This window comes from Mustela erminea, chromosome 18, assembly GCF_009829155.1.
Source record: "Mustela erminea isolate mMusErm1 chromosome 18, mMusErm1.Pri, whole genome shotgun sequence".
Taxonomy (NCBI): domain Eukaryota; kingdom Metazoa; phylum Chordata; class Mammalia; order Carnivora; family Mustelidae; genus Mustela; species Mustela erminea.
In genome coordinates, this window is record NC_045631.1 from 602,510 (window position 1) to 629,591 (window position 27,082).

The window sequence follows — 27,082 nt, forward strand, 5'->3', positions numbered from 1 at the left end:
GCTCAGCATCTGCCAGGCTGATCCACAGTCCTGGAAGCCTGACATGACAGGCACAAGCCCTTCAGACCTCTTGCTCCTGAGGCAACAAGCTGAGCTCGCCTAGCCACTGAGCCTCCTTCAGGTGGGCCTGGCCTAGTAAGGAGAAGGCTAGTCAGGAAAGGCTCCCAAAGGTTTTTGGGAAAAGAATGGGATGTTCCCATTTTTATTTTATTATTTTTTTAAAAAGATTTTATTTATTTATTTATTTGACAGAGAGACAGAGATCACAAGTAGGCAGAGATGCAGGCAGAGAGAGAGGGGGAAGCAGACCCCCCGCTGAGCAGAGAGCCTGACTCAGGGCTCGATCCCAGGACCCTGAGATCATGACCCGAGCCGAAGGCAGAGGCTGAACCCACTAAGCCCCCCAGGCGCCCTCCGCCCCGTTTTTGTTTTAAAGCAGATGACAATGACACAGGAACTCGGAGTATCTTTGCCCATCATCAGTCTGGTCTTCCTGAAGCAACAGCTGTCTGCATTCTTCCCTCTCTCGGGAGGCTTGTCCGGTGGGGGAGGTGGAAGGGAGGAATGTCTGGGTTCAGGCAGGAAAGCAGTGTTGAGAGGGAGCAGTGCTGGGAACCCTGGCCTGTGAGTAGAGGCCCTGACTGAGACTGATGGAGAGACAGGGCCCACTAGTCCAAAACTTGCTCATCCGGGATCTGGAGATTCACCCTAGGTGCTCCCTTTCTTCTCTGCCAGACCTCAGCACCTTCTGGATCCCCTACTAGGATCCCCCACTAGGGGCCCCTTGGGGAGCCTGGAGCCCCTTCTGACCAGAGGCGAGGAGGACACAAAGACCGAGCCACACAGAGTGGGGCTGGGAGGGGACCTCTCGCGGGTCTCCAGCTCCCGGTCTTAACAACAGGTGCATGAGATGGCAGGCAGAGCTCCGCCAGGTGAGTCTGTGCTCGGGAGAGCCTGTCACAGCCTAGAGAGGGCAGGGACCCGGACAGGGCGAGGGTCGGGACGGCGGTTCTGGAGGCTCCTGCTGCCCTCAGAGGAGTCCCCACCCCCAGCGGGACCAGGCCCGGCGGGTGAGAGCCCGAAGGGAACGCAGAACCCGCGTCTGTGGTCCCCAGGGTAAAGTCCACTTGGGGGTCGAGGCCTTCTTCCGGTGTGGCGGCCGCCCCTCGCCCAGGCCGCACGCCGCTCCTCCGGGGTCGCCGGGGGATGGTCTTGAACCGGAGCGCCCCCCACCAACCCCCCAGCCTCTCGGGACTGCGGCGCGGGGAGGGCCTGGATCCGCGCCTCCGCGACCCCCCGCCCCACCCCGTGCGCCCGGGGCCCGCCCCCAAGGCCCCGCCCCCGCTCGGCGCCCAGTCCCGGGGCTCGCGGGCCCGCCCCGCCCCCCGCCCTCCGCCCGCCCTCCCACCGCCCCTCCGGCGAGCCCAGCCCGGGGGCGGCCAGTCGCAGCCCGCAGCGGCGGAGGATCTCGGCGTCTCCCCGCCAGGCCCGCGCTCGCCCCGTGCGTTCCGCTCGGCCATGGAGCCGGGACCCGAGGCCGAGGAGGCGCGCACGGTGCGGGAGGCGCTGGGCCGCTACGAGGCGGCGCTGGAGGGCGCGGTGCGCGCGCTGCACGAGGACATGCAGGGGCTGCAGCGCGGCGTGGAGCGGCGCGTGGCCGAGGCGCTGCGCCTAGCCGGCCCGCTGGCGCGCACCGTGGCCGACCTGCAGCGAGATAACCAGCGGCTGCAGGCGCAGCTCGAGCGCCTGACGCGGCAGGTGGAGGCTCTGGGGACCGGCCCGTCCCCCGCGGCCGGCACTCCGGGCACGCCCAGCCCTCCGCCCGGGGTCCCCGGCCGCGCGCCCCGCCTGGGCACCGCGCGCTTCGCCAGCCACGCCACCTTCTCGCTGTCCGGCCGCAGCCAGGTGAGGCTCGGGGAGCGCCGGCGCCGGTGCGTGGGCGCCGGGGGCGTGGGGCTGCGCGCCCCGGGGCCGCCCCTCCGCCGCCAGTGCGTACGCCCGCCCGCACGCGTCTGCTGGGTTGGGGGCCGCGGGCCGCAGGCCGCTGGGACTCGGTGTGGGGGTACGGCCAGCGCTCCGCTGTGGGAGAGGGTCGGAGAAGCCTGCTTGCTGCACCTGTCTCGGGCCCCCTCCTTTCTTTGGAACCAGGCCCTGGTTTGCCCAGAATTTGGTCTCCCTCTCCCCTTTGTCTCGTGACGCTAAGGGCTTAGGCGCTGAGTTAGGGCCCCCGACCATTTCCACATCGCCTGCTCGCCGCGGGCGTATCCGAATGGTCAGCAACCCCCACCTCCATTCACGGCCCCCCGCGTTGCCGCTCACTGAGGCCTGACGGCTCACGTTATTAATTAACCCAGACTGAGAACTCAGGCCCCTTGTGTGTGTGAGCCGGAGGCGAGGAGGACACGATGTGGCTGGGGTCATCTCATTTGGGAACTGGTAGGGGGTTAAGGGATCCGGGGAAACCAGCCTTGAGCAGTCTCTAGCTTCGTGGGGTCAGTGACCAGCAGGGAGTTCATGGCGGGGTGTGTGTGTGTGTGGACCAGTCACTTCTCTGAGCACGGGGCCTCCAGGAGAGGCAGGTTAGAATGTTTCCATGCTGTGTGCAGTGGCCCTTAGGTGGGATTTTCCACTCTGCTCAGGCATGTGCTCTGGGATTGGGTTTCCAGGGTCTGGGTCTGAGCCCTTTGCACCTGCTGCCCCTCCTTGGCTCAGTCCCTCATGCAGTCAATCTCCTGTGTGGGCTGGGTTGCCGCCCCGGGGCCAGACGGAGGGGGATCAGCTCAGCGCTTGCCTCAGGACGTCCCAGCTGGGTGGGAGATGACCCCAGATGGCGCAGTGCCAACCGTGTACGGGCAGCCAGAGCCATGTGCCTGCCCAGTGGGTATCCCGGGAAGCCTGTGTGCCTGACGGAGGCCCAGGGATTGCCGCTGCTCAGGCAGGTGGAGGTGGGACGGGGCTGTGTACGCAGGCTCGGCAAACCCAAAGGCACTGCCTGGCTAGAGGGGAGCCTGATGGGAGTGAGAGGGGGAGGGTGAATTGTGAGGGCCCTCTGGGTGCTGGCTAAGGGAACCAGGCTTTGTCCCTGGGGGCAAGACCTTCCTCAACCATGGGGGGTGGCAGAGCCCCCAGGCGGGCCAGTGATCTGTGCAAAGTGTCTGCAAGTACAGATACAGTTAATTCTGTCCCATGAGCACAAAACACGATACATCCATGGCATACAGTCACCACTGTGAGCTCGCACGTGCTTAATAAACTGTGTCATCGGCCGTTTTTGAAGTTGTGTTCTGACACACACTCAATGGAAGCAGCTGCCCGAGGTTTCAGAAAAATAATGTCTGCGTCATGCGTAGATGAGCGTGCATGTGCACATGCTTGCTCATACACATGTCAGGGGGCTCTCCAGTCATCTGCCTCAGTGGGAATCGGCCAGAGGTGAGCTGGTCCTCTTGGATATGGGGGTGGTGGGTGAGGGGTGCCGGGCAGAGAGGGACAGGGTTTTCCCACTAGCCATCTGCAAGCTCCTGCAAGGACGGATGGCAGGGTGGAGGGTGGCTGGAGACAGGGTGGGTTAAGGTGGGACAGCCCCAGGAGAGAAGACAGCCTGAACGGGGGCAGGGCTAGGGGCATGGGGACCAGGGGCTGCCTTGGGGCAAGGTCTGAAAGGGGGAGTCCGCATGGTGAGGTGGCGTTTGGGCACAAACAGGAGCCTGCCCGGGGAGCTGCTGGGTCACAGCTCTGCTGGGGTCATGCTGCATGGGCGGGTCTGGGGGACATCTAGGGGACGCTGTCCCAGAGCAGGTGGAGCCACAGATCTGGGGTGCCAAGGGCAGTCGAGGGTGGACATCAGGGAGACACCAGGCCAGAGCTGGCCGTTGAAGGTGGCAGCGGGGGAGGGCTGCAGGGCAGAAGGAGAAGGTGAGGCAGGAGCCCTGGGTGATGAGCAGGAGATGCCAGGGACCCTGAAATCTCAAGGCTGGGGTCACGGGCCAGCAGGGCCGCTGTGGCTCTTCAGGGATGGGGACGGACACCCAGCTGGAATGGGGGTTGCGGGCCTCAGAAAGACGAACATCACTGATACCTGGGTGGAGGACGGGGGGTTCCATCGGGGGGCGCAGCTCCCCCTTGCCTGGCTTCAGAAGCGCTGGTCTCCACTGCTGACGAGCGCGGACCCGTTGCTGGCAGCAAAAGGGGCTGTGCGGAGCCGCGTGCACGTTCATGTGCGCTCATGTAGGGGAACGAGCAGGTCTGGCCCACACAGCGTGCCCCGTCCTGCACGGGGAGTTGGCTTCAGGCTGGGCACGGGGCTGCCCCTTGTCTCTCACACCCCGTGTGAAGAGGGGAGGGTCCCATTACGGGTTACCCCACCCCTCTGTAATCAGCCAGATTGAGAGAGCCTTTTGCTTTCTGCTGTTTCAAACTGGGGGTTTGTAGGTGTTGGAGGTGGGTCCTACTTAGCGTAGAAATGGACCCTGAACCTAATGGGGGAAGAGTGGGTTAATCTACTTCCCAGTGCACACACTTTGGCCTTGCTAGGTAGTGAGAGGACAGAGCTGTAGCCAGGGAAGGTCTGAGAGGAGGGAGAGGGCCGGACATGTGTGGGAGCAACCAGGGTGGACTTCCCGTAGGAGGCCCCAGTCCCTGGAGCAGATGGGAGCTGCTCTGGTCACATCCTCTGGCCTTTTTCTGTATCTAAACCAAGGGGGATGGGGCTGGGCAGGTTGGGTGGGCCCCTTGTGCTGGGTGGACTGGGTTCTTCAACAGCGACATCCGCCGGCAGGGGCCTGTGGTGGATGGCAGCCGCCTGAGGCCAGGCCGGAGTTGTTCCCTGGAAGGGTTCCGGGCCGAGCCGGAGCCACGGCGTTCTCTCGAGGTGGTGGCGGGAGAGGCCCTCAGGGACAGCTGCCGGGAGCTTCGGTCCAGGCCCGCCTACGAGAGAAACCAGACTCCCTTATCTGCCTTCCTCTCCCAGACGCCTGTGTGATAGCAGAGGTCGCTGCTTTCGGGAGGCCCGCATTGGGACGGAGTCTTGAGAACCGAGTGTGGGGGAAGGAGGGGGGAGCAGCAGTCCTAGAGGGGGGCGCGCTGGTCACTCCAGGGCTGCCTGCGGGCTAAGGGTGTGGAGGGTCAGGCAGAAAGGAGAACACCCAAAATGTGCCCACCCTCCTAAAAGTGTTTCCAAACTTCCCAGGGAGAGGACTGTCCCCAGAGACCCTGAAATCGCTTGCCCTGCGGCCCTGCCCCCATGAATGTCCTCAGCCCTGGACTCCCAGACAGGGGCCTCCGTCCCCGTCACACAGAGCCCAGGTGGGGAACTCCGCAGGACCAGTTCCTGTCCCCAGGGCTCCCCATGGGGCTGAGGCAGGCTGACCCCGATGCTGGGAGAGCCAGCTGGAGGCCCCAGGGTGTGCTTGGGGACCTCGGCAAGGGCTCGCTCCAGCCCAGCTCCTTGGTTTGAGGGCTCGGTGCACAGAGGTCCTGCTGGGGAGCTTACTCCATCATTACCCCCGTTTCCTCTCCCTAATTAGACTTAGGTCCAGTGGGGGTCAGGGGTCCATCCTGCCCCAGGCTCCGGGGATAAGTTCATGCTGAGTTGTCCTCTGTTTTCTGGAAGGCTGGAGCACTTTGTGGCCAGTCTTAGGTGGGTTGGGAGACCTGGGTCCCAAACCTTGGGTCCGCCGCTGCCTATAGTAGGACAGGGATTTAGGCTTCTGGGTCGTGTGATGATGGGGTGGAGGGTGGGCTCCGAGGAGTCCGTTGGCCTGGGACATGGGTAGAGCACAGCCCTTTCCTCGAGGGAGGGGCAGGGGACCCGGGGGGTCTGGGCTCGGCCCCCACCCTGGCTGCAGTCTGGCTGAGACCCCTTGATGGGAATCTGGCTGGTCCAGAGCTCATTTCCTGTCTGGTGGTGGCGGCCGGTTCCCTGGGGCTTCACAGGGGTGGGGGACCTGCGACGTGCAGGAGCAGGCGTCTGGGGGCCCCCCCATAAAGACCCACATTCCTAAGAAATGGTTTCACCATCAGCCTGTCCCTCCAGGCTCCTACCTGGACCTGTGGCACCGGTTGGACCAGAGTAGGGTGGGTGGGGGGACATGGAGACCCCGGAGCGGAGTTGGCCCTGCTGACAGGTGGGGGCTGGGGTTCAGGGTGGACGGGTTGTTTCTCCTCCCCCTGCTGAGTTGGCTTCAGATCAGCCCACAGGTGCCTCTGCGGGTGCTCCCAAGTGCCCCCCGCCTTTTGCACTGCACCCGCAAGGGGGCCTGATCCTTCCCCCGCCCTCCTGAGTCAGGAGCTGAGGGGTCACCCGAATTCTGGCCTTTCTCACTTCTGCGGACCCCACCTGCAGAGGGTCCCCTGTCCCACCGCATCCACCTGGAAGAGCCCCTATAACTGCTCTGTCTCCTGGCACAACCAGCGTTTCCACCGGCTTCTCTCCCCACCAGCCCGATTCAGTCCCTGAGCTCACCAGCAAGCTCTTCTTCCGTGAACCCAGCATGAAGGGTCTAGAGCTCATCGCCACCTTCTCCTTGACCCCAGACCACCCATGGGTGCTGTGGCACACCTGCCTCCTTGGTTCCCATGCTCCCACCTCCCCCTGCCTGTCTGGCTACTCCCCTCTGAGATGCTGCTTCTCCCCACCCCAGGCCCCATGCGCCCCGGGCGTCTGTTCCTCCGCTGTGCTGGGGAGGCAGGACTCCTGCTCCCCCTGGTCCTCCGTCCTTCCTCTTCAGCTGCGGGCACAGACCCCAAGCCGTCTCCTGACCTCGTGTCCCCGCTGCCCCAGGCTCACCTTACACTCCATGTATCCCAGACCCAGATCCTTCCATTCCCACCGACACTCCCCTCTTCCTCCTGGACACTCTCCACTAGGATCCAAAGCCCAGGCTCTGAAGAGGCCTCGTCCCTCCCCACCCTCCACCTTCTCTCCCTCCCCCCAGAGCTCTGGTCCTGCCTTTGCAGCTGGGGCCTGTGTCCCCTCCCTCGGGGCCAGCACCAGGGGCTGCGCGGTGTGTCTCCTGCTGCTGGATCGGAGTGCTCTGTGCGTGGAAGCCTGTTTCTGCAGACATGAGTCGCTCTGCTGGGAATGGCCTCCCCTCCTCGTCTGCCGGGCTTACTCCAGACTTGGCTTGGGAAGGCCTCCCAGGCCCACTGGGCTGGAGGAAGTTTGCCGGAGGCATGACTGTCAGGCTGGCTTGGTGGTGTGTGCTCCAGGTCCTGGGTCCCCCACCCGCCCGACCCCGACTGACAGAGTGGCCGCCACTAGCCCTCGTTGTGGGAGCAGCTGAGTCCGGGGCCCGGGATGGGCTTTGTTAGTCGTCTGGGAACCTTGCAGACCATGAGACAGCCTGGAAGTGTCGGGGAAGGGGACGGTCAGCCTCTCCAGGTGCCCATTGTGGCCCCTGAGGAGAGGCCTGGTAGTGGTCGGCCTGGATCCCCTTCCTGCCAGGCTACCCCCGGGTCTGGGCCTCCACGTGACCCTCCCTGTGAGAAGGGCAGGGTCCCGGTGGAGGAGAATGTTCCCCCAGCCACAGATGTCAGGGGGTCCTCACGTGTGACCAAGGTCGGCCCCTTCTCTGAGCCCCTGGGTTCTGTCGAACAGGCTAGCATGCCTGTGGGAGGCAGAAGAACGTTGGTTTAAGCACCAGGCCCAGAAAAAGGTCCTGACGCCTGTGGGACGCTCAGAGGGGACTCGTGGAGCTGCCTCCGCCTCCAGCAGGGAAACGGAGACCTGAAGGGGCTGATCTGAGTCGAGCAGCATGGCGGTCGGTGGCGCGGCTGGGACACCAGGCCCCCAGGGGCTTTTGGGGTCGGCTCTGCTGCTGTGTGGAGAGAAGAAGGGGCCCCGAGGAACCAGGCAGTCCCCCCGCTCTGGGCACCTGGGCATGTCATAGCTCTGGGTCTAATGAAAGTCCTCGGTGCCCCGTGCCCGACGTTGGCCCAGAGGACCTTGTGCTTCTGGTTTTGGCAGCCCTTGGCTGGCAGGCCCGGCTAGCACGAACGGGCCTGCCCGGCCTGGGGTGCTGGCTCTCGGGGCCTGGGGAGTGGTCTGGAGAATGCCGGGTCACCTTATACATGGCTCCTTACCTTTTGTCCCTGGCACTCTGGGCACGTCTGCCTGGCTGGACCCCAGGGGTTCCGTGGCGGGGGCTGGGTGTACTCCAGCCTGCCGTGGGACCTGGGCCCACTGCGGTATCTTCTCGGGGCTGCCTCTCAAACGTGTGGGTTGTTTGGCCCCAGAATGAGGGGGCCCTTTAGACAGTGGTCTGCGGGGGGGCAGCGGGCCCTGCCTGATGGGGCCTCCTCGGGCGTGTGTCTCTGCAGAGCCTGGACCACCAGGACGAAGCCGGCGAACCAGAGGCGCGGAAAGCCTCGGACGTCATCGAGAACGGGCACCAGCCAGGGGGAGGTAGGGGCCGACGGCACTGGACGGTGGGGGGGGGGCGGGGGCGTGGGTTGCCTTTGTGCCCGGCCAGCGCTTGGCTGGGAGGGGACCTGAACCCGGACCCCAGCAGCTAGAGAGACTGTCAGGGGGTGGCTTTGCTCAGGGTGAAGCAGAGCTTTCTAAACACAGAGGGAAACGGGCGCTCTCAGGAGGTGTTGAGCTCCCTGTTTCCGGAGGAGTGCGGCTGGGGCTGAGCGCTCGTCCAAGCGGCGAGCAGTGCAGTGGCTGATGGGCTGCTCATGCTTACTGAGCTCTGAGGGCAGTTTGGAACAGACATAAAGTCTGGTTGGAGCTTTGAGGTGTCTGCAGAAGAGGGAGGTCAGGGAGGCCTTCCCGGAGGAGGTGAGAGGGGAGGTGCAGGGAGGCTAGAGTCCTCCTGGGGCGTCTGAGTCGGCTTGGATGCCCGGCTGACCTGCCCCCTGCCCCCATGGTCACGTGTTCCAGGTCTGGGTGAAGGACCCCCGGAAACTGCCCAAACCTTCCCGGCACCAGAGCCTCCGAAGCCACGTCCCGTGAGCCTCTCGTTGCGGCTGCCCCACCAGCCCGTCACAGCCGTCACGCGGGTCTCGGAGAGGTTCTCCGGGGAGACCTCGGCCACAGCTCTCTCACCCACGTCTGCTGCCGTCCTGGGGGTGCCCAGCCTGAGCCCCAGTGAGCCCACCATGGCCTGGACTCCCGGTCCCAGCGGTAGGAGCAGGAGAGCAGGGCCTGGGGGCAGACCCCACCCCAAGGTGGAGGGCGGGCAGGGCGCAGAGGTGGGTGCTTGGCAAGAGACCCAGAAAAGCTGGGGTGGCACTGCAGCCCCACCCCGGCCCCCACCACGACCCCCTCCCCTGGCCCTTCCATGCGGCCCATCCCTGTCTGACTGAGGCACGCCCCATGGTTGTCATCAGGTGGAGCTGCGGGGAGAAGGTGGTTTGCACCCCTGCACAGTCTGGCATGCTTCCCCGGGTCTGGCCTGTGGTCAGGCTGTCGGTGGTGGTCCCGGGGCAGGGCTTCCAGAATGAGGGTTTGGGAATGAAGTGTCTGCTGCAGATGCAGCGGCCCGGGAGGCCTGGGCCCTCAAACGCAGGGTGGGGACCTGCACCAGCCCTTTTGTGTCCTTGCTTTACGTTCCCAGCTTCCTGTCCCTCAACTGCTGGCTGAGGTGGGGCCGGGAGCCTGGGGCAACTTCCTGTCCCGGGAGAGATGCTGGGGCCAGGAGGGGCCGGCGGTGGGACCTCCCTGCACCCAGGCCTACTTGTCTTCTCTCCTCGTCCAGCAGAGAAGAGCCCTTGTGTCCCGCGGTCTGGTGCCGGCTATGTGGCAGCACTGACAGGCAGGGACGGCGACAGGTGGGTCGGGATGGCCACAGCGGGGTCTCGTCCCCGCCTCCCCAAGGCGAGCCAGGGTCCAGAGCCAGGGCAGCCGGGGAGGCGGGGCAGCTCTCCCCCTGCACAGTCTTGCTTGGAGAAACGTGGCGGCAGCTGTTTCTATGTGGATGCCTCAGATCAGGGCCTGGCGAGGCTGGGAGGGTCATCTCAGGCCCACAGAGCATGGAGGGAGGGAGGCAGTCTGCACCCCGCTGGCCGGGCTATCTCCGCTGGGTGGTTCCCGCCGCCTGCTCGGGATGGAGGAGGCACCTGGAGAGGCCCCTGGGCTGCGGCAGGTGTGTGGGCCCCCCCACCGCCCCGGGTGCAGGCCTCCTCCTGGCTCCCCCAGGCCAGCTAGACTGACACTGGAGCTTGGATGGGGGCGGTGGGGCTCAGCTTTTCTTCTAATCATAAAGGGAAATTGTGACTTTCTGGCACATGGTTGAGGAGGAAACAAAGAGGGTCTTATCAAGTGGTGGGCGGGCTGGGCCCCGTGAGGCTGGTCTGGGGTACCCCCGCCCTGCCCGCCCCAGGACCTGGCACCTGCTGAGGGGGCTGCTCTCTTGGGTGTGCGGCTTGGACAGAGGCTGGATCCCAAACCAGCTCGGCAGGGTGGGCCTGGAGCCTGCGGGGCTTCCTCTGTCCCTGCCGCTTCCCCTGCCTCCGTCACTCTGTCACTTGTGGGGTGGGGGTGGGGGGGCTGAGGCCCTGGGGGCCTGGTGTTCCTGACACGTGGTTCTCTCCTCAGCCCACCCCTGGCAACGCCACCCCGGTCGCCCCCATCCCCCCCGCCGCCAGCCACGGCCCAGGCCCGGCGCAGGGAGCTGGTGAGGTCGCAGACACTGCCCCGCACGTCGGGGGCGCAGGCCCGGAAGGCCTTGTTTGAGAAGTGGGAGCAGGACACTGCAGGCAAGTACGGACACCTGACCCAGAGTGGGGCCCGGCCCTGTTCCCGTGACGAGAGCCCCTCTCCTGCCCATTCTGGGGGTGCCCCAGGCGGCCCTCTGTCACCCTCCCTTGGTTTCTGGGCACGACAGGGATTCCCAGGGGAACGGTGGTGGGCACCCTGTCCCTCGCAGAGACAGAGCTGGTGTTTGCATAGATATCCAGCAGTCAGCCTGACCTGCCGTGTGCAGGGTGGGGCCAGGCCTGTGTGGTGAGGACGCCCCCTCCCATCCCGGCGGCCTCCCACCAGGGAGGGAGGCTGAGGCAGACAGACCGATCTCGGCTGCTAGGGAGTGTTCTTGGGGTACAGATGAGGACCCCCTCTCTGGTTAGGAAGGAACCCTGCAGTGAGTGTGGCCTCAGGGTGGCGGGGATGAAGGGAAGGGGGAGCTGCGGGCAGCGGCCTCAGGCCTTGAGGGCTCGGGCATCCTGATTTCCAGGCTGGGGTATAGACAGGAACTTGGGGGCTGGAGGGAGGACTGACCTGCGGACATTGTCAAGGGAGGTTCTCCCTGGGGGAGCAGAGCCGGAGGGGACATGCTCCTGGGGGCGTGGGATCACCGGGGAGCCCCGGGCCTGGGGGGAGGAGGAGGAGGGCCCCCCTGCAGGCTGCACCCTTCGCACAGGGGCAAAGGCGAGGCACGGGCCAAGCTGAAGCGGTCCCAGAGCTTCGGGGTGGCCAGCGCCAGCAGCATCAAGCAGCTCCTGCTGGAGTGGTGTCGCAAGAAGACGCTTGGCTACCAGGTGAGCTGGGTTCCGCCCCAGCCCGGGGTCCCCTCGGGGGCCAGGGCGTGGGGGTGGGCTGGAGTCCCGGCTTCCCCAGGGGCCAGGGTGCCTCTGGGGCTGGGACACAGGGGTGGGCTGGAGTCCTGGCCTTCCCCGGGGGTTGCTGGCCACCCACAGCACGTGCTCAGAAACCCTGGGGCTCCTGAGGCTGGACCTGTGCACCTGACCGGCTGGGGTCTGGTGGCTGTGACTTCTTGCTGACCTGGCGGGCGCTGGGAGGGGCAGCCTGTGGGGGAGCCGTGCGCCCACTCACCTCCCTGTGTTGACCCCTGGCCGCCTGGAAGCATGTGGACCTGCAGAACTTCTCCTCCAGCTGGAGCGACGGGATGGCTTTCTGCGCCCTGGTGCACTCCTTCTTCCCTGACGCTTTTGACTACGGCGCCCTGAGCCCGGCGCAGCGGCAGAAGAACTTTGAGCTGGCCTTCACCATGGCTGAGTGAGCATGGCGGGTCCCACGGGGGCGTCGGCCCTGGGGTGGGGGTGCCGCAGGCAGGCTGGGTGCGAGGCCCTCCACTCTGCTCACCTCCTGCACCGCCCGGGAGACACTAGTCTGGGGGGTCGCCCAGATTCGTTGTGGAGCTGCCGCTTGGCTCGTCGCACCTGCCCTTCCTGCTGGGTGCCTGGCCCTGCCGTGTGGTCTGGGGGCCGCGGGGTGGGGTCTCCCAGGGCACCCCACCTGTTCTTTCGGGGTGGGCGGGGAGATTCCGTTGCTTTGGGGCGAGCAGGAGATCGAAGGTCTGCCTGGGAGACATCTTAAGAGCTTCTCTGACAAGTCGATCATGCTTCTCTAGTGCTGTCCTGGCATCTGATACGAAATTGTCTACTTCCCCGAGACCCACTCTCTGCAAGGAGGCTGGGTGGGGCAGAGTCTGGGGTGTCCCGTCTGGGATTCCTGTCTGGGATGTGGTGGTTGACTCGAGGTGGCACGTGGGGCATCAGGGCTCCAGTGGGGGTGCAGGCAATTCCCTGGGCTGGTCTGCCTGTGTTCTCGGGGGGCTGGAGAGTGGCTGCAGGGACAGAGTAGTAGATGCACCAGCTCCCAGTGGCCGGTGGGCAGGGGCTGGGGGAAAGGGCTCTGTCCTCACACTGGGGCCTCCTTTGGCTGGACACCATCAGGGGGCAGAGGGTGGGGCAGCCTGGGGACAGTGGAGGATGTTTAGGGCTACCAGATGCTCAGTTTCCAGGAATTAAGGGGCAGAAGGTCGGAGGGAAAGAAGCCCCCCCGCAAAGCCAAGTTTCCTGGAGGGCACGTTTCTCTCTCGCGGGGCAGCCTCTGTGCCTGCTTACATCAGGCCCCAGCAGTCTGTGTGTTCCCAGTGCCCTGAGCAGGGGTAGGCCTCACGCCAGGCCTGGACCCTGGACCTGGCCAGGGACGGTTCCATGGGTCCCACCAAGAGCTGAGGGGCTGGAGCTCTCTGGGGCTGCTGGCAGCTCCTGCTCGGGGGGCATGATGGAGACAGCAGCTACCAGCTTCGTGGCGGAGCTGTCGGAATGTTGGTACTGCCCCGTAGTGTGGTCTCGGGTGACACGCTTGGACTCGGGGTCCCAGGAACTCCGTGTATCCTTCCAGAACCTTCCCTTTCTTGGCTGTTTGGTGTAGCTGTCATCCTAATCACAGAAGCAGCTCTGGAGGGAGTGTGTTATGCAACCGGACCCAGACGGCGGGAAGCAGAGCCAAGGGGGCTGGCCGGTGTTGGGGAGGGCGCCTCGCTGGTGGGAGCCCAGGAATGGTGGCTCTCAAAGTGCAGACTTGGAGTGTGTGGGGCGCATGCGGCCCCCGGGGTTCTCTTTCATCAAGACCAGGGGGCCGTGCCCTGGGCCAGGCTGGGCGGAATGGGGAGAGGGGCCCTGGGCCACTGGGAGTGCTGCCCCCCTCACCCACCCCAAACCCGCAGCCAGAGCCAGAGCAATCGGAGGCTGCGCTCTCCCCGCAGGAGGGGTGGGCTCCTGGAGCCTCTAGACTTGGACACACTTTTCCTCTACTCCCAGCCTGGGGGTGAAATGCCGAACGCTCCGGGTTCTTCACTCCTCCACCCCAGGGCTGGCGGAGGGGCCGCAGCCTGGCCTTGCCTCCCTGAGGCCTGAGCCTGCTTGTGACGGGGGAGGGGAGGATGGTCAGCCTTTGGCCTTGAGCTCTTGGTGGCCGGGGGTAGGGGGCTTGTTGGGCTCTTCTGCGGCCTTGAGGGGCGGGGGTGCAGCTTGTTCAGGGCCTGGGAAGGGGTCTCCGCTGGGGGTCCTGTGGGAGGTGACCTCACAGGTGCAGTTTGGGTCACCTGGTTCTGTGGGCAGCAGGCTGGCCAGGAGCGGGTGGGGTGCGATGGAGGGTACACGGGCTCCTCGGACGCGGGGGCACCTCCCATCAGGGAGCGTTTCCAGACCCTTCCACAAGCAAGAGCCAGAGAGGCACAGCGGAGGCTCGGGAACCTGTGTGGGGCCAGGGTTGGTGCTGCCCCTCGTCCCAGTAGGGGACCGACGGCCCAGAGACTCCTGCGGCCTCATATGCCAGCAATTCCGTGTTGACAGCAGCGCGAGCTCCCTTGTTGGACAGGCCTCTGGGGCTTGGAAGGCGGGAACGCCAGCCCTTTTTTGGAGGTGGCTGCGGTGGGTGGGGGCACGGTGGGGGGGGGTCCCCTCTACACCCCACCCCCACCCGGGGCCCCCTCTGCACACCAGCCCCACCCCTAGCCGTGGATCAGGGCAGGCCCAGGGCCGGGTGCGTGGCCCGCGGCTCCCACGTGCCCTGTGGGGAATGTGTCCTTCTCTCCGGTTACCGTGTGTCTCCAAAGCCAGTTGGGAGGCGGTCGCCCGCGCTGGGCATCTGCATCTAGAGAAGCCTTAAGTAAAAATAACCCCGTGCCCCTCCTCCACGTCCCTCCTGGGCCAGCCCGTGCTGATGGAGGATCTGGGTAGAGCTGGACTGGCAGAGTCGGAACCAGCCCCAGGCAGAGTGCGGCCTCGGGAACTCATTAGAAAATGGTCGTCCTTCATCCTTTGGACGCGTCTACGGTGTCTGAGTTCTTGCAGCGAGCTGGTGTCGCCTTTTACGAGAGCGGTTTATGGATGTGTCCATTGGGCCTCAGCTCTTCAGAAAGAGCCAGGGGGGCCTCGAGTATTTTGAGACTCATGTATTTTTGTAAAACTCAGTGCCGATCATCATTTCCTCTTACCATATTCTGGTTCTGAAATTTCATTCAGCTCCTAGGAGACTCTACGTGACTGTGGTGGCTGATGGGGTGGGGCCTGGGGCCCTGGTGGTTGGCAGGGGAGCCGGGACCTTGCCCACGGCTTCCCGTCGAAGGCCAGGGAGGCCTTATCCCCATCCTCACCGCCACCCTGATGGGGAAGCCCTGCTGTCCGGGCAGTGTTGCCCGTGGTGGGAGCCTCGGGAGTGCAGACAGGGGTCAGCACTCTCTCCCTGCACGGGCTGGAACATGCCGCCGTTCTGGGCGCCCTCTGGTAAGAAGGCAGGGAGGACATTAGAAGCAACACAGATATGGTCCCTGGTGCCCTTCGAGCTGTTTAGTCTTGTAGAAAGACACGATAGGGAGGTTCTCGGAAGGTTCTCTTCTGGCAGGAGATGTGGGGAAAAGTCAGGCTGAGAATGCACGTGTGGGACGGATAGGTAGGAACGACGCAGAGGCGAAAAAGCCTACGTGTGAGGGGAACTTTCCTGGCCTTGGGGCAGAGAGGGCCAGCCGAGTAGGGCCACCGCAGAAAGAGCTGCTTTCCTGTCCCCAGTGCTTGGGGGCTGGCACTCTGTTCTCTTTCCAGGCTGACAGTCAGGATTTTAAGATGGCTCTCATCTAACTTGGGGGCTATGGACCCCGTGTCTGGGGGATGGCCCGGCAGACGTGCTGAGGTGGGAAGGCCTTGGGTTCGCAACGCTTCCCCACCAGCAAAGCAAACCCTTCCCCACAGGCCTGCCCTTGGTCAGAGCTCACACTTCACTGACACGGAGCCCCGACCTGGCCCTCCAGGGACACCACGGAGCCCTGCCCAGGACCAAGCCCCCCATCACCTCATGAAGCCACTGGTTCCCTCACAGGGACCCACTCCAAACCAAGGGGGAGGCGGCAGTGGGCCCCAGGACAGATGTCTGTGTTTCACTCTGATCTTTGGGTTCTGAGAGGAGGCTGGTGTCCGGCCAGCATGCAGGGCAGGGCCCCGAGCTTGTATCCCAGTCCCGGGCGTGGGACCAGGGAAGGGCCATGGGAGGCACCAGCACTGGCCCGCCGGCCCCGGGGTACCAGCATGGGATGGGGGCACGAGTTGCAGAGCCAGCCTCCAAACCCAGCTGCTCAGAGTCCAAATTCTAACCAGCTGTCCCGTCCACGTGCATGCTCCTTAAATTGAGCGCCATGACAGAAATGACAAGTACCGCTAGTGTTAATTAACCATGCTGTTTGGGGGCACAGAGAGCCCCGCTGCCTGGTGCAGGGTGGTCGGAGCCTGGGAGAAGGGAAGTGTCTTTCTTACCCCAAGTCAGTAAAGAAGGGGCCAGGTCGTGAACCCTGACAGTCATGTACTTGTTCACGGGGGAGGAGGCGGGGACCTCGGGACCATGAACCCCGCCCCACCACAGAGGGACGGATGCTGACAGCACCAGGTGTGGGCGTTTGAGCCCAGTCGGTGCCATGATTTCCGTGCCCTGGGCAGCATGGGTAGCGGTTGGAGGGACCGACAGTCTGAAGACTGGCGCTGACCCCTGTCACTGTGGGTGCTGCCCCGGGGGCTGGGGACAGCGGGGAGACCCCTCTCTTTCCAGCCCAGAGAACTCCCAGCTTCCCCTCTACACCGGGCCCCAAGGCTAGACCAGTGTTCCTGAGTGTGTGTGGCCCCGGGGACCTGGAGGCCATGAGGGGGTCGTAGGCCACTTCCTGGCCTTGGCCTTGGGACCCGTCAGCCAGCAGGTGGTGAAACGGGGTGCCTGAGTTAAGCAGGGTGGAGGAGGGTGAGAAACCAGCATCTGGGGGAAATCTCGGGGGCAGAGGGCACCTTTGTGAAACCATGGGCACGTTCGCGGGCGTGGGCCGTGTCTCCCAGCGTGGGTCTCAGACAAGTGTTAAAAGACCACTAATAGAATTCAGATTCAAACTTATAAGTGCGTTTAGTGAAATTTCCGAGGGAACGTTAATTTCACCGAAGTGTGCATCAAGGCAGTCTGGTGACGTGAGAATCTGGATTGACTTGGTGGCTCCTGGATGCGGGGTCTAGGCAGTGCTGCCTTGGAGGGAGGGACCCCGGGGTCTCCCGGGTCCTGGGAAGGCCCGGGGCGGGGTGGGGGGTGTTCTGTCGGCAGGGCTGTGGGGCCGGCGGGTGGCCGGGACCCTTGCCCTGACAGGGCTTCTGTGTTTCAGGAACCTGGCCAACTGCGAGCGGCTTATCGAGGTGGAGGACATGATGGTGATGGGCCACAGGCCGGACCCCATGTGTGTCTTCACCTACGTCCAGTCACTGTACAACCACCTGCGTCGCTTTGAATGAAGCCCGCGGGGCCTGGCTGGCCAGGGCCGGCCCTGGGAGGAGACTGAGAGGCCGCCCGCGCTCCCCCAGCTAGGCGACCCTGGCGGTCTGGGTGAGAGTGTCGCTGTCCTATGCCACGCAGCCGTCGGCCCACTGTGCCGTTCGACATGGGCACTGTGCGGTGCTTGGGGTGCGGCCGGGGCCTCCCAGAAGAGGGAGGGCTACCAGAGTGCGATTGGTGCTAAGTGATGATCTCCCTTCCAGTAAAAGGCTTGCCTGTGGGTTCTGGAATGCGAGATTGCTTCCCCGCAGGTGACTCTGATATGCTGGCTTCACGGCGTTCTGCAGGTCGCCAGGTGTGTTTTATGACCATACCCAGAGCTCTCTCTGTCCCCACACTAGCGTAGCTTCCTCCCTCTGGGCCTCTACCAGGAAGCCGGGGGGACTCTCCGCCAGCAGCCCGACACGAAGACCGCGTCTTGGGAAGAAACTGTCTAATCTCTCCCAGGTCCTAGGCAACAGATGACCTTCAAGTCACCCTGGCTCTCTGGGGAGACGGGAAGGCTGTCGCCTGGTCCCAAGGCGCCCCATCCTGCCCGGGAAGCCCCACGAGCATCTGGCTAAGAGTGCGCTCTCAGGACCTTAAAGCTTTTGGGGGAGGACAAGGCCCTTTGCACAGAGAGCTAGTTTTTACTCACATTTTTAAGGGGATTTGCTGCAGGTATCTATGGAAGTCACTGCGCTTGTACCGCTGCCTGTTTGTCCATAAAACGATGTGTCCAGCTTCACTCGCGGTTTGTTCTTTCTGTTCCGAGACACGGGCCTTGTGGACGGTAGATCTTTGCTTGCATTTCCCATGAAACTCTGCCCGAATCCCCTCCCCACCCCGAGTCTGCCTCTGTTTCTCCGTCACCGCCCGGGAAGTTGGCAGTCATGTTTGGACATTTGTTGGGACGTCTTTCCTTGCCCCTGCTGCTGCGTGAGTGAGAACTGGGAGTCGCTCTCTGGGCGCTGATGGGTGGGCCAGGGACAGCCATGGCTGGGCTCCACTGCCGTCCCATTGGGAGCACTGGGTCACGCACAGCTGTTTGTGCTAGGTTCTCACAGAACATCTGTAGAGCCCCCACATGTACCCATTAGCTTATTCAAGACCTTCTCCCAACTGGGATGGATATTAGGCACAAACTTCTAGAATTCTAGCTTTCTAAGGAGCTGATAGGTCCTGAGCTCATGCGACAAGCTCCAAACGCCAAAGCCTGCGTGCCTCCTCAGGCTCATATGCGTGGTCCTTGTATGTTTGGGGGGGGCAAGAGCTCTCTGGGCACAAGGGGGGACACGGCAGGAGCTCTCTGGGGTGCAAGGGAGGACACAGCGGAACTTGCCAGGAGGGTGAGCAGAAGCTCAGCAGATTTGCCAGTTGGGGCTGAAGTCTTTCTCCGTCCTTTGGTTTTCCCCGCAGTGGGAGCTTCTCTGTCTCTCTCTCTCTCTCTCATTCTTGGAGACCCGGGACAGTCAGCCTTCCTGTTAGCAGAGATATGGTGTCTGTTTTTTATTTTTTTATTTCCCAAACTGCAGCTTAGGGTTTTAAGCCTCGAGCCCATTTGGGACACTGGGGCTCTGTGTGAAGCGTTTCTGTCTGTTACCGAGCGTTCACACGCGGGAGCCAGAGCTCTCCTGAGGCGCACACGGCCCTGCACCTTCGCACGTCCAACGGGGCAGATGCTGCTGGAGTAAGCAGCAGTTTCTCTTACGCTGGAGGCATGGGATGCTTCCTGTCTTAGGCTCAGTGGTACAGACGGGCTGTCCTTAAGGAAGGTTCCGTGATGAGCTGTTCTGTGGCCTTTGGCGGCTCTTATAACCTAGTGGGTTTTCAGCTCGATTCCCTCTAGGACAAAGACACCTGAGGACACACGAAGAGCCCGGCGTGAGATCAAGGTCACGTGAACGTTCCCTTCTGTGACATCCAAATCCAGCTGCCTTTCCACTGCCCTGCCCGTGGCTCTACATTTTTTCTCCTCCCCGGAGAAAATTACTTCTCAGAGTGCTTCTAAGATTCTCCTGCTTTTCCAGATAGAGTCCTTCACCTGGCTTTTGTAAAACGTATTAAGTCTGACCAAATAGGCTTGTGTTTCCACGATGTGAGCGTTTCGCCAGAGCCGAGATGGGCTTCAGCTTCTCTGACAGCTGTTGGGTCATTTCTCAAGGCGGGGAGAGCGTGTCAGGTCTCCGAACATGATACAGCCCAGGCTGGGTAGCGGAGCACGTACAGGCCAGGTGTTTGGGGAACAGTTTGTTAAAGCCAGCAAGTTTCGCAAATGTGCGAGATGTGGAACGTTCTCAGCTTCCCCTGCCGCCACGGCAGGCGCCCAGTAACCAGAGGCAAGAAGGGGGCCCTATTTGCAGCCATGCCAGGTCTGTGGGACTCTGGGCGGTTGGGGGGGGCCAGCTAAAAATGTGGGTAAAGTTGGTCAGTGTGGGATAGGACATCTTCCCGACCCAACCGAAGCAGCTTGGGATTGGGTTTCTTGAACCAGTGATGGGTGGTGACCTGATGGCCAGCCTGAGCCCTCCGTGCTCCTCCTCTTAGCCTACCCTCTCCTCTGCACCCCTGTTGATCACGGGCTCTTGCTAAGTGGCGAGGATTCTGGAAGTGGTTATCTGTCCCATCTCCCTTGCTCTTGGAGCCTTTGATCTCTTGTCTCTTAGTTCTTGGTCCTGCTTTGGTGTCAAACAACATTTACTGTCTTCTGAAAGTGCCCATGAGAAATGCCTGTGCTTGCCTCTTCCCTAGAAAGCGCTGAACAGGGGGAAACCCCCGGGGAGGTGGGAGCGAGAAGGCTGTGCTCTCCTGGGCATCCCGGCAGCCTGTGTGGGAGGGACATGCGGACCAGGTGGGACAAAGAGTTGGAAGCCGGCTTGGAGCCAGTAGGGCAGGCGACAGGGCTGGTGGTGGAGGGGGGGGGGCAGCAGCGTCTGGGTGTCTCTGGGTGCCCCCAGCCATCCTTCTGGCGGATGCAGGGCCTTTGCGACGGCAGGGCTGCACACTTGTCTTTTATAAGCCCACACGGTCATCACTCCCAAGCATCCCTGGTGTGGTTGACATCTTAGTGCTGTTGGCAGGGTTGGACCCTCTTCCTGGTGTCCCTGACCCCCCACACACCTCCCCGCCACCCTGTCTCACTGGCTGTTTCTTCCTGGTCTGTGGCACGGCCTTCTTTCCTGTATCTGTCCCTCCTCTGTGCTACTCTGTTCTCGGTCTCCTACATCGGGGCTTCACAACCCCAGGCTGATGCAGGCTTTGGGAGTCAGTGCAGGTCTGTCTGAATGGGGTGTTTCACCTCTGGGTTCCCCTCTAAAATTAGCTCCTTCCCCAGGGCTGGCTAACTCAGCAGATGGCCGCGTCTTCACAACGTGTCGCTCTGCTGGAGTTCTGAAGTCTCCCTGCACCCGTGCACTGCCGACGGGCCGCCCACGCTGCCCAACACCCTCCCTGCGTGGCATTCACGGAAGGCTTGGGGCAGAGGCCCAAGGTTCCTCTCCTCCTCAGTGTCCCGGAGTATCAGAGGTCTCTCTGCTCCTGGAGCTTCTGTTGTGAAAAACCTCGAGTTTGCAGAAATGTCAGAAGAAGAGTTGGGGGAACGAGTGAGCTCCTTTGTGTGGTTAACACTCCACCATGGGCGTGTTTCTATCTCTGGTTCGCTGGGCCGTGCGGTCATAAGGTCTACCAGCGAAGACTTGAACACGTACCCACTGGGAGCATAAACGTTCCCTCTGCACGCGGTAGATTAGCACCCGTCAGAGATCAGACATGCACGCAAAAAAGTCACGTGAACAGGCCGTGTTCGCATTTCTCCACTCATCCCCACTTGGTGTTCGTGGCTGTTCAAAAGTTTAAAAAAAATCGGGGCACCTGGGTGGCTCAGTGGGTTAAAGCCTCTGCCTTCACTCGGGTCGTGATCTTGGGGTCCTGGGATCGAGCCCCACGTTGGGCTCTCTGCTCAGCAGGGAGCCTGCTTCCTCCTCTCTCTGCCTGCCTCTCTGCCTCCTTGTGATCTCTGTCAAATAAATAAAATTAAAAAAAAAAAAAGTTTAAAAAAACTCCAGGGTCCAATCCGAGTTCACGCACGACATTCAGTGGCTGCGTCTTCACGTCTCGATTCAGAACAGTCCCTGCCATTTCGTTTGTTGCCTGTTTTCCATTTGACCCTTTGGCGGAACCTGGGCTGTGCCCCACGCTGGGTGTTTCTGGAACCTGCTGGACCCCCAGCGGACACCAGTTGGGGAGAAGTATACCCAGCATGGCAGGATGTGAGGAGCCCACACCGTGGGCTTGCGCTGTGCCCGCAGGAGGGCCGATTGCACCAAAAACCTTTGGGCTCTTGACAGATGATTTTTATCATCGGTAATTGCACTGGCCTCGAAAATGGCAATTTTTAGGTTCTGTGTAAACTCACAAATTCTTGGTGTTTTCCTTGGTTTTGCTCATGGTGTTGTAGTCCTCGGCCTCGTGCTGGCGTGTTTCAGGCTCCAACCACTGGCAGATAACAGCTCTGGAACCCTTTTCATGTGTCCCCGCCCATCTCCAAGCACCTCACTGTTTCCCTCGATGGTGTTCTGGGCTGACCTTTGACCTGAACTTGGACTCAGGCATTGCTTGGAGAAATCCCGGCCTCTTTCAGCCGGAGCTCCTAGGTATCCGTCAGGACACCGGCTCTGGGTGTCCTGCATTGAGGCCCCTTCGGTGACCATAGCTAGGACAGTCGGTGTCAAGACGCCTTCAGGGACAGCAGTCCCTCGATTCAGATCTGACACTGCGGGATTCACCGGTCCTGCTGTCCTGCCCTCCGCTCTGTGCTCACGCTCCGCTCTACATTCTGATTCCCAGCAGTGTCCCTGTTGGGACACATTTCTTCTACGAGGCACAGCTCAAAGGGTCACGGTCTGAAGCCGATGCCCGCAGCCTTCGCCCGCCCAGAGGTGGCCTCTGGGCGCGTCGAATATGGGATTCAAGGACTCACAGTTACTCCTTGTATTTGAGGCACAGAACACTGGATTCAAAGTTACTCGCGTCACTTGTTTTCTCTCTGAAGTCCCCCTGTGAATTGGATACGTGGTTAGGTTCATTTGTTTCTCTTTGTATTCAATCGAGGGTTTGGTTCCATTAGTTTGTTTCATTTTCTGGAGGTGACACTGTTTACCTAACTCGAAAGTCCCAGCTGCATTGATGGGTGTTTCTCTTCCCGTCCGTCGTCCACTGGTCTGCTTTAGCTCTTGGTGTATCCACCCCGCATGTCTGTCTTTCCCTCTGTTCCCCCTCCCACAACAAGAAGCAAATGCATACCTGTTTTTGACTTTCTTTCTTTCTAAAAAGATTTTATTTATTTATTCGGTGGAGAGAGACATAGTGAGAGAGGGAACACAAGCAGGGGAAGTGGGAGAGGGAGAAGCAGGCTCCTTGCAGAGCAGGGAGCCCGATACAGGACTCGATCCCAGCACCCCGGGACCATGACCTGAGCCGAAGGCAGAGGCTTAACAACTGAGCCCCCCAGGCGCCCGTTTTCCATCCTTTTTTACGTCGCAGATCGCGTGGTGTTTCCTCTCTTGGCGCATCCTCTCTGTGACCTTGCCTCCCATTTTTGTGCAGTGGTGTCCTCCCTGGGACGGCGCGGCCGTGGGGTCCTCCGGTGCATGTGTGGCTGTGAGCTTCCCTCGGGAGCGTGCGGCCGCCGTCTGCAGAGCACGGCCTGTGCGTGTGAGGTTCACGCTCGTGCCGGTATCTCTCAGCAGCAAGGTTGCCGGCTGGAAACTCAGGGTTTGAACGCGTCCACAGGGCAGAGCTGTCCTGTGCCCCACGGGAACGTGTGAGATGTCCCCCCAGTGAGCGTTGTCAGCCAGAGGGACTGCCGGTCCCTGAGGCGGCACCGGCGTTGTTTCAGTCTACGCTTGTCTCACGAGGGAACACGAGCATGTTGTGTGCGTACACTCGTGCATCTTCTCCCATGATCCTTTTCTTTTCATGTCTGCGTCCATCTTTCGTTCATCCCTCTTGATTCTTTACGTGTGAGGACGGTTCCTGTGGTTCTTCATCTCGGGTTCCGTCCACTGTGCCCCGGAAGGGTGTCTGGCTCCTATCACTTTTCACTCAGATCACAACCATCCCCCCTGAAAACTGGCCCCTGTTCTCTGAACGAAGAGTCATCATGTCACCTGCACCAAATGGTCCTTGTGTCCTCAGCACAAATGATCGCTTCACGGGGCCGCAAAGGCCACCTGACCCGGCCCGAGTCCAGCCCCAGATCTCCTGGTTGCGCTGTCCTCCTGGTCCACCCAGCTGTCTCCCACCCGGTACCCAGGGCTCAGTCTACACGTCCTTCAATCAGGAAGGTATTCCCGGATGCCCTCAGCGCCTCTGCTGGTTTTGCTGCCTTACACACGCACTGCTGTATTCGATCCCTGGACCACAGGTGCCTGTCACAGTAGGGGCTCCGTGAGTGTTTCGAATGTATATGCTAATGCGACAGTGTCCAGTCAGGTCAGGAGAACCGGCCCCATGGATCCAGCCCACCTTTCTGAAGGCCAAGGACTTCCCTTTGAACAAATCAGGCATCACTGCCTTACTTTCTAGCGGCACATTCTTATTCAAGCCTGCTTCCCTGCAACCTCCAGAGAGTCCCTAACGCCGGGTTACGCTGGGGTCGGTGTTGGTTTACTCAGCAGGTGCTAATAAATGAAGCCGGATAACGAGCTGTAACTTAGCTTCTCCAGGCTTGACCGGAGCCTCTGCTGGGGAGGACGGTCAGATTTCAGCCCCCAGGGTGCAGGTCATTGCCTTGGAGGAAGGAGAATTCTTAGTGTCACAGGGAGACCACCATGTCCTTCCCTTCAGTCCTGAGATGGGAAACACAGAAAATCCGACTGGTTAGAGCAGAGAAGTGCTGGGAGCCCAGCCAGAGACCCCACAACTGGTGAGGGGACAGTGGACTGGGCCACCTCTGCCTACCCCGACACCCACAGATCGGTTAATGGTGGAAGCACTGCCCGTGGGGTGCACAGAACACTGTCCCAGCATTGTCGGGCCCCTATCCCTGCCGCCACGCATGCTGCTGCTGTGGAGGTAGGGGTGTCTGCTGGGCCTAAGTCTGGGCCGGGAGCAGGTGCATGGCGGTCCCTCGACCGGGTCCGCTCGCCTGTCAACACAGCTCCAACATCATGGCCACCACTGCGAGGCACGCTGGAAAATCGGGGGGACATCATTTACCAGGCCACACTGTCGTGTTAATAAAGGCTTCGAAGTGACCAGAGCAGGTCCTTCGTGTAGCTAACTATACATCGGGGGTCGTTGGTCACAGTGTGCCGAGGGTTGACAGATCTGCCGTAACCTTGCCTTCTGGGCTGTTTCCCTCCTGTCCCCACGCCCTGTCCGGTGCCCTTCTGCAGTCTTCTTCCCGGCCAAGGAATTTCACTCCAGCGGAGATCTGTGTATTTCTTTGTTACTTTATCCAGAGGCTTCCACTGACCTGAACAGAGTGACTCAGGGGAAACGGGGTATTTTCAGCCAGGGGCCGTCGCAGCTGCGGTATCAAGTGTCTTTGGGCCAGTGGATTTCATGACAGGTGTGTTTTTATTCAGGAAAACATAATGCACTCGATTTAGAGGGTAGACTTCCCTTCCAAGCACATGGCCCTTTCCCTCCCCACCTACCCCACCTGCCCATGAAGCCTGAGGTGGGGGTGACCACCATGTTCCCTGCAGACGACCCTGAAGCCACACGCCAGCAAACCCGTCTCCTCTGGGCTTTAAGGGGTTTGTGAGCTTCCCGGGCCCCCCTTCCCATCTCCTAAGTGGGTGCTGGTCCTGCCCCATGAGCCTGGAGGGCTGGGGGCTTGCTGAGGCCGCCCTGGGCTGCACGCTGGGGTCCCTGTGGGGGAATTTGTTTGGAAATTGTTTCCTATATCCTTTTAAAGTCAGTTTTACTGAGACAAAATGAACACCCTCCTAAAAACTAATTTAGGCAAAGTAATCCATGTGCACAGAGTTAACGGGGGAACCGACCCCCACGCCTGCCCAGGAGGTGTCCTCTGGGTTCCTCCTTCATGGATTTCCCTTTGTATTTACCCGTGCTTCTGGACGACATTGTTCGACTCTTGTTTCTCCATGTTCCCTTTGCATACTTCTGTGGTTTCTCACAGTAGGCGGCGGGCGCTTGGCTCTCTCACTCTGCGAGAGAGTGCAGTAGTATCACCGTGTGAGCTAAAGCCACGGTCAGGGTCTGCTTTCCACTGGCTCTGCAAGTAATGTTCGACTCCAGACCTTCCCCCGCTGAATTTCTCTCTCCTTCCCCCAAACTGCTGTGGCTTCAAAACACGGTCACGAGTCCTGTGATTTCACTTCCGTCAAGAGGGGAAACAGATCTGTGCTCTCCTTGAATACGGTGCCTCGAGTCTGGGGAACAGACCTGCTGGGACTGGGTCACGCGTGGGGCGCGTCCGTGCAGTGCTGGGCTGCCGCATGCGGGGCCTGGCCATGTGGGGCCCCCGTACAGGGGAGACGGTGTGCAGATTACAGGGGGAGAGGGATGTCTGCACCCCGGCAACTGGAATCTTCAACGGACCCACGTGAGACGTGCGTGGCTGAGCCCGGTGAACCGCTAGAACCATGAGAGCTAATAGTAATGATAACAACGACGTGATCGTTGCTGTCTGTGCGCCGAGCACACATTGACTGGTTCCTCAGTAGTTATTGGGAACATTGTACCCCATTGACAACAAGTTCAACCTTCCAGTTGCCCAGACCCAAACCTGGGAGCTGTTTCTGACCCCCTCCTTCGGTCACACGTCGTAGTTAATATGTCAAGAAACACTTGGGCTCGGCCTTCAGAGTCCACCCAAATCTGAACACCTCACAGGGCATCCAGGGTGAGCTCCCTGTCCCAGCCCCTACTGCGTCCTGCCCTGGAGCACGGCGGGCACCCCCCACCTCCCGCTTTATTCTCAACACGTCAGGAGGAATTTTCCTTCCAGCAGGGAAGTGAGGGCACACGGCTCTCAGCGCAAGACCCTGCAGCTTCCTGGCCCCTAAGAACCACTGACATTGCCCTCTGCCCTCCTTCCGCCTAGCCCTGCCTCAGGCCCTTTGCACGAGCCATTCTCCATCGATTTGCTGGAACCAATCATTACTCTGTGTCTGTGACTTGCTTAGCATTTCCCCCAAGCGCTTCAGTGTTTCCGGACGCTATTCTCCACACCGCGGTCACGCCATCTCCAGCAGTGGTCACCCCATGTGTCCTGGCAGTGCCAGCCTGTGGGAGCCTGCGAGTCCCGTTGCCCATCCTCATGCTGGGTGTCCTTCCTCACAGGCGGGCACCTGGCCGGAGCGGGTGTGAACCTTCTCTCTGCTCTCACGCCTCACCGGTCCTTGCGCCAAGACGGTTCAGAGACCAAGTGGTCGTCCACAAGAGTTATCTCCCTGCGTGTCCTCTCTTTGCTCAGGGTCCCCGAAGTTTCCGATGATGAGTCTTGGCGTGAGTCTGTATTCCTCGTGTCGGGCGCACAGTGGGGCATTCCAGCCTGGAGACACCTGGTCTCTGTTCTGGAAAACCATACCATTTAGGCCAGAAGCCCTTGGCGGGACACTAGGCTTCTGGGACTGGTCCGCATTCTCACCTTTCCTCAATGACTATTTTTAAGTCTCTTTGTCTTTTGTTTTCTCTTCCAAACTTTCTTGTTAAGTGTTTTATTCTCATTCTCCTTCAGAAATGCATCCCAAACTGTTTTCTTGGTAAGTCCTTACGAATGTCATTCACCTCTTGATTGCTGGCGCAAACGTCTTCACTCCTCGGGTGGGATGCTCCAGAGGATCTTGGCGTCCACATTGCTTCCTGTCCCTGCCCATCCCTGTCCTCTGAAAGCCTCTGTGCTGGCTCTGTGGGTCTCTATCTTCAAGCTGACAGTGCGCAGTCCGGGGCACCCCCTCTGCCTGAGCCCAATCCCCTGGGCAGGTGGGGGAGACCAGGTTGGTGGGGAAGCTTGACCGCGGGGGGTGGGACGCCTGCACAGGTGACATCAGAACTGGGAGTCCTGTCCCTAGGGGCCGGACA

The 27,082-nt window shown here is 61.4% G+C and overlaps 1 protein-coding gene across 3 annotated transcripts; it reads left to right on the top strand.

Moving 5' to 3' along the window:
* The first annotated feature begins 594 nt into the window (after positions 1–594).
* SMTNL2 (smoothelin like 2) lies at positions 595–17,774 on the top strand. Of its 3 annotated transcripts, none has more exons than XM_032321334.1 (8): positions 595–932; positions 8,320–8,404; positions 8,885–9,127; positions 9,702–9,774; positions 10,541–10,705; positions 11,364–11,481; positions 11,808–11,959; positions 16,881–17,774. In XM_032321334.1, exons 1-8 carry the CDS (start codon positions 906–908, stop codon positions 17,005–17,007), a joined length of 990 nt encoding a protein of 329 aa, XP_032177225.1. In that variant the 5' UTR covers positions 595–905; the 3' UTR covers positions 17,008–17,774. The 3 variants fall into 3 exon arrangements, with proteins under 3 accessions (XP_032177225.1, XP_032177223.1, XP_032177224.1); XM_032321332.1 differs by lacking the exon at positions 595–932 and adding an exon at positions 1,403–1,905; XM_032321333.1 differs by lacking the exon at positions 595–932 and adding an exon at positions 1,403–1,905 and having other exon boundaries at positions 9,705–9,774.
* Positions 17,775–27,082: the final 9,308 nt, after the last annotated feature.